Source organism: Quercus robur, chromosome 6, assembly GCF_932294415.1.
Source record: "Quercus robur chromosome 6, dhQueRobu3.1, whole genome shotgun sequence".
Taxonomy (NCBI): Eukaryota; Viridiplantae; Streptophyta; class Magnoliopsida; order Fagales; family Fagaceae; genus Quercus; species Quercus robur.
The window spans coordinates 26,039,522-26,046,367 of record NC_065539.1 but is presented as its reverse complement, the minus strand read 5'-3'; the positions used below and the strand labels follow the sequence as shown (position 1 = coordinate 26,046,367).

Below are 6,846 nucleotides of genomic sequence, written 5' to 3'. Positions count from 1 at the left end.
AATTCAATACAAGCTGGGGCACGCTTTAGTCTATTGAAGATCCGTGGTTGATACCAAAAATTTTGAAACCATAACGTTGTTAAGGCTAAAATGCAAACTAGCTAGTCCTCTAAAGTTTGGAGGTATTTAGATTTTACACTCTAAAATTTTAAAATTTTGATTTTACTCCATGAAATTCTATTTCGTTTGTATCAGTAGCCACTTCATCCATATTTTATATTAAGTGCCATATAAGTTTACCATGCTAGTTTAGTTTGTTTAATAAAATGATGCAACATCATTTTTGCAACTTGCAAAAATTTAAATAATTAAAGAGGATATGACATAATAAAAATGATATCATATTATTTTATTGGATAAATTAAACAAACGTGGCAAACTTATATGACATTTAATGGAAAGTATGGATAAAAGAGCGGCTAATGCAATCAAAATAAAACTTCAGGATATAAAATCAAAATTCTAAAATTTTAAAGTATAAAATTCAAACATTGCAAACTTTTAGAGGTGTAATTTGCAATTTAACTTATTAATTATTATTCCAAATGACCATATTGCTAAAAAAAACACAAAAACTTGTAATTAATGTACAATATTGTCTTTTAATAAGTATTACTATTTACTTAAAAAAAATTACAATACTGTCTTAATTACGTACACATATGCATATACAGTGCATATATACAGCCATGCACACAACATATATGTATAGCTAGAGATGATCTCTGACTCTTACCCTAGAATGTGCTAAAGTAGTGCTAGTAAGTTAAGGAGGCAGCTGGAACCATCTCAAGCATGTCTACGTATGTACATTGATCCACTTCTTCCCTGAGCTTCTCTATCATCTTATCCTTCTCAGCAATGGTCTCCGAGAGTTTCCTATTCTCTTCTCGCACCGCTTCAAACTGGGATACTATCACTTTAATCTGTGCTTCAATGGCCTCGTCGCTTAGCTCGAAGGCACTCTCTACAACCCTGACAACACGCCACAGACTCACTACAACAAGCAACCCGCCTCCCCTTCCCTCCAAGAAAGCTTCCAAAACCAATGCCACCATAAGAACCTGGGATGCACGGACGCGGCTCCCAGGCCGGCGTACCCGCGTCCGACGCGGCGGGACGCGGCGACGCGGGAGGGACGCCGCAGACCGCGCGTCCGTCCCGCGTCGTGCCGCGTCGCGCCACGTGGCGGATCCCGAATCGGGCCGACGCGGGCCGACGCGGCCAAAGTCGGCGCCGACGCGGCCGAAATCGGCGCCGACGCGGCCGAAATCGGGCCGACTCGGTCCGTATCGGCCGTATCGGCCTGTATCGGCCGAAACGGCCGAAACGGCCGAGTCAGGCCGAAATTCAAAAAAAAAAAAAAAAAAAAAAAAAAAAGGTGCAAACGCACCGTTTATAAATTATTAGTAAAATATTTGGTTCAATATTTGTTTATAAATATTTGTTTATAAATATTTGGTTAAATATTAGTTTATAAATATTTGTTTATAAATATTTATATTTGTTTATAAATATTTGGTTAAATATTTGGTTAAATATTTGTTTATAAATATTTGTTTATAAATATTTGGTTAAATATTTGTTTATAAATATTTGGTTAAATATTAGTAAAATATTTGTTTATAAATATTAGTAAAATATTTGTTTATAAATTATTAGTAAAATATTTGTTTATATAATGTGAAAAAGTAAAAGTATGCTTAGCAATATATTAAACATATATTATAAAAATATTTTTAATAATTTTTTAATCGCCGAGTCCTGCCGCACCCGCACCCACCTTTTTCAAAAATTGCCGAGTCCCGCACCCGCACCCGCACCCGCACCCGAGTCCCGAAACGCACCCGTGCTTCATAGATAAGAACTACACTGTCAACTACATAACCCGGTCGCCTAAAGAATGATCTGCCTAATCCCACGGCTAAAGCAACTATCCTCGCTGAAAGCATGCTCAAGATGGCAATCCCTACCCAATGGTACCAAACTTTCTGTATCTGCTTGTTCGTGTTTGGAGGACATGAAAGTAGAGAGGAAGAAAGTTCAAGGATAGTGAAGATAAGGTCCAGAAGAAGCAGTAGAATGGCAATAATACGAACTGAGGTGGATTCTAGAAATTTGGCCAACTGGGTTCTCCATGGTGCTCTATTCAGGTCCTGGTCTTGCTGTGTGGAGTTAAAGAAGATGAGCTCCCATCTTTGCCTTCTGTACCAGCTTTTCATGAGATTATGCACCGAGGATTCAAGGGATTCTAAGGTTAATGAGTTGGTGGCAGGTTGTGATTGTTGGATTTGAGATAATCCATTGAAGGACATAGGCTTTTTCATTGATGATGGAAGTTGAGGATTAGATATAATTTTTGGCTATGTCTGATATAGGAGATTGATGTTATGTTATGTTAGTTTATTAGCTTAGAGAGGCACGTGAAGTGCAAGTAAGGTGTGAGGTTTGGCATGCTTTGGAGTCACGATGAATGCCACATTGCTGTCAATGGTGTGTCATTGAAGGTATAATTTTTGGGGTAAGTAAGCGTCACATCAAACATGTGCCTAGCCTAGCTATATATATATATAGATATGATTATCCTAATTCAACTAAACTTACTTAGTCTTGTATTGCACAAGGCCCAAAACCAAAGAACCCCGATCTCTCCTATATATATTTTTACCTGTTTCTTGCAATATTTGTAAAAAAAAAAAAATCGATGTTGTGAGTGTCAGTCACTTTGCCCACTCGACAAATGGATGGATAACACATGCCCATTTACACGCTGCATTAATTAAGAAATGTGTAGTATTTTATTCTGCATTTAATTTAATTGATAATAGATATGCCAACAAATACCTTAGAAGTTAGAACTGGTATACCCACCATAACCACGAACAAATCTCTTTTAAATTAGCGCAAGCGATGTGAAAATCAACTACGTATCGTTAATTTTATATTTGTGCTAGACTTTCAATCTTGAGTACTGCCCACTGTACGTACGTAAATTTCTTATTTTTCCCTTTTCGGTAAATTATTTCTCACGTATTTTTTATTTTCTACTCATTTTACCTTTTAAAAAGATTCTTGAAGTCATCAAAGTTCCAGACCGTTGGTCTCATTAGATGACATATAAATGTTTCATTATTTAGATTAAATATTATTAAAATATGACTTTATTATGTATAATGGTCTAAATCTAATTAAGAGGCCTAAATATATTATAAATCTTATTAATTTTAGCCTCAGCTCTCTCTTTTGTTGGGTTATGTGGAGCGTAGTTTGTGTTTGATCCAAATTATGACTTAACTCGATATAAAGTATTATTATTTTAAATGCTTGTGGAGTGTGGGAGCAAGAACCGGGGTTTAAGTTTCCAGGAGTGAACTTCACACGCATATATACTTAGATCAAGTTAGAATAGAAATTCTATCTTGTATATAAAAAAAAAGTATTATTGTTTTAATGAGTGATTTTCTGAGACTTAATTCATAGATCAGAGTCTTGTGTTGATATAAAAACCATTTTGGATCCTCTGTATAGGATATAAATACTGTTGTTTTCAGAATATGGCTTGTCATGTTGTTGAGACTTGAGAGAGAAATACTGTATAATTGTATCTTGTATTGTTCATTGAAAATAATAAATTACTGCAACTCTGTAGATGTAGGTAAATTGCTGCTCTATTATTTATATCATTCATAACTATGAATTATAAACTATATTATATTATTTCTAATGTCATTATTACTTGATCACTGGTGTTTTGGTTTTGGATTTTTTTTTTTTGGGGTGGGGGGTGTAGTGAACTGAGTCTATTCTCTTTGAAATTTTGAGTATCTGCTTTAAATAAATTTTGTTTTTATTTCCTAAGTAAATCATCTGGTTTTCCATTTTTAATAGACAATAATTTAGATAAAAACGGAATTATAATTTATAGCACAGAAGCATGAATGAGTCTTATTCACTTCGCTTTATAAATGGAAAATCATATACTATACCTGTATATGCACACGAAGCATCATGATGGCTTCCTTCAAGCAAGTTTCAAGAACTTTCATACACAGCCATCGGTTTAAAATAGCTCAGCGATTGTTGTTTTTTTAATCATAATCCATTGGTTTATATTCATGAGCTCATACTTCATCCCCTGAGGTGGGGCCACGTCGAATTATTTGAAAACTGAAGGAAAAAAAGGAAATATATTACACATGATTTGCAATGAAGATAATTAGCTAGGAATGTACTGTCAGAAAATCTTGTCAATGAACGTAAGCTTATTACCTTATATATATATATTTGCTTGTTTAACCTAGTATTAGCCATTAGAATTAACACAAACTCCTCCAGATGGAAGTATATCTCTCTCTCTTATAGATTAAAGCGTTTTGTGTTTGAGACTATTGAGGGGACATGGAGAAATTCTTCGTGGGAAAGTGCCAATATCAACTCTGGTTTGTCTTACTTATCTCTTTTCTTTTAAGCTTGATACTGCTCTTTTTTGATCATTCGGCTTTAACGGGCTGGGATCAAAATAATGTGGTCACAATTTCGGTCAACAACTTTGTGAATGTAATCCAAGATCGTAAAAATAAAACTTTTGATTGCACTGTAAATTCCAGCCACAGAACAACTGCTTCATCAACCACTTATCATAATTCTACTAGTGACTTGACCAAGAATACGAATTCTGGTAGACAGGTGAAAGTGACACAAGAAAAAAAAGAGCCAATTGAACATATTAGTCCAAGTTTAGATTCGTGCTTTGGTCGATATATTTATATGCATGATATTCCTAGGCAGTTCAACGAGGACTTGCTCAAGGATTGCCATTCTCTTATCAAATGGTTCGATATGTGCCAGTATATATCAAACATGGGGCTTGGTCCTAGGATTGAGAATTCGGAAAGGGTTTTATTGAGAAAGGGCTGGTTTGCAACAAACCAATTTACGTTAGAGCTCATATTCTACAACAGGATGAAGCAATACAAGTGCTTAACCAATGATTCATTGTTGGCTTCAGCAATATATGTACCATTTTATCCTGGCTTTGATGTGGGTCGATATCTTTGGGGTTTTAACATCACAATGAGAGATAGTGCTTCTTTAAGTCTGGTCAAATGGCTTGCACAAAAACCCGAATGGAAAAGAATGTGGGGTAGAGATCACTTCTTAGTAGGAGGGAGGATTGGTTGGGATTTTAGGAGACAAACAGATGATGATTCTGATTGGGGTTCAAAGCTTATGTTCTTGCCTGAATCAAACAACATGACATTGCTATCAATCGAAGCAAGCTCGTGGAACAATGACTTTGGAATACCATATCCTACGTACTTCCACCCATCCAAGGATATTCAGGTAAGACAGTGGCAAAGAAAGATGAGAAGAACAAAAAGGCGGTACTTGTTCACTTTTGCAGGTGCCCCACGACCTAATTCAACAGTTTCCATTCGGGGTGAGCTTATTGATCAATGTCGGTCTTCATCCACATGCAACTTTCTTGATTGTGTTCATGGAGCAAATAACTGTGAGGACCCTTCAAAAGTGATGAAGGCGTTTCAGAGCTCAGTTTTTTGCTTACAACCTCCTGGAGATTCATTAACAAGACGATCAATTTTCGATTCCATTTTAGCGGGGTGTATTCCGGTTTTCTTTCATCAGGGTTCTGCTTATGCACAATATGTGTGGAATCTACCAAAGAACCATACTACGTATTCCTTGTTCATCCCACTAAATGATTTGAAGGAAAAAAAGGTTCTTATAAATGAGACATTGCTTCTAGTTCCGAAGAAAGAAGTGTTGGCCATGAGAGAAGAGGTTATAAAGCTGATTCAAAGAATAGTTTATGCAGATCCCAGGTATAGACTAGAGAGCCTTGAGGATGCATTTGACATAGCAGTTAAGGGTGTTCTTGAGAGAGTAGAGGCAGTAAGGAGGGAGATTAAGGAGGGTAAGGATCCTAGTATTGGTTTTGCAGAACTGAATGGTACAAAATTCTAATTGATTGTTTGATACAGGGAATCAAATGTAAGAAATGCAGCTTATTTATAGGTGGTTATTTGTAGGTTATAACTCTCTCTCTTTCTTTGATTGAGTTCGCATGCTTGTTGTTAGGAAATAGGTTGGAAATTGGAATTTCGAACCTAGTAACTGTTGTGCTTGTAGAACATATATATGAATTTAGATGTTGAATTTTTTAACTTACCAAATGCCTTTTGCCTATTCAGTAGTGGTGTTAGGTCAATTATCTTCACTGATGCCCGAATTGGCCCCTCAGCTTTTATTAATTTAATTGTTTGTGTCTAATAGAGCAATGACTAAACATGTTTTAAGTGATATGGCAACCTATTTATTATTAAAAAAATTATCCATCACATTATACATATCATAATTGGAACGTGGATCTTCAACATATCAAACTTGTTAAAACTGGGTCTTTCTCCAATTTTAAAGTTCTTGAATTTCTTTTTATTTTCTTCCTTTTTCTCATAATCTAAATGGGACCAACAAATATGTTGAGAGAGAGAGAGAGAATGTTTATTGGGTGATCTTTCTATGGTGTTGGAGAGCTTTTGTTTGAATTTGATAAGATTTAAGTTTATTATTCAAAATTAAAATACTACTTATTTTATTACAAAATTAGTATCCGTCACAAGAAAAGTTTAAATCATTTAGTGTTAGTTATTTCATGATGACCCCGTATTCCACAAATTCTCATTCTCGCAACTAACTAGTTCTGCCATATCTGGCATTGGATGCTACGGAAAGTTTAATAAGAAATTTTGAACGGTGTCACTTTTGTTGCATGATTCTTAAAACATTTATCAGTACTACCATGGTACGATAAACTAAAATAACATC

The 6,846-nt window shown here is 35.4% G+C and overlaps 1 protein-coding gene and 1 pseudogene across 1 annotated transcript; one reads left to right on the top strand and one right to left on the bottom strand.

Moving 5' to 3' along the window:
- Nucleotides 1-552: 552 nt before the first annotated feature.
- Nucleotides 553-2,354, bottom strand: LOC126733389 (uncharacterized). Its single transcript, XM_050436688.1, has 2 exons — nt 1,869-2,354; nt 553-1,064 (listed from the first exon to the last, which is right to left on the bottom strand). The coding sequence occupies exons 1-2, from the start codon at nt 2,325-2,327 to the stop codon at nt 759-761; spliced, it is 765 nt and encodes a 254-aa protein (XP_050292645.1). The 5' UTR covers nt 2,328-2,354; the 3' UTR covers nt 553-758.
- Nucleotides 2,355-4,398: 2,044 nt separating this feature from the next.
- LOC126690051 (probable xyloglucan galactosyltransferase GT14) lies at nt 4,399-5,997 on the top strand (annotated as a pseudogene).
- Nucleotides 5,998-6,846: the final 849 nt, after the last annotated feature.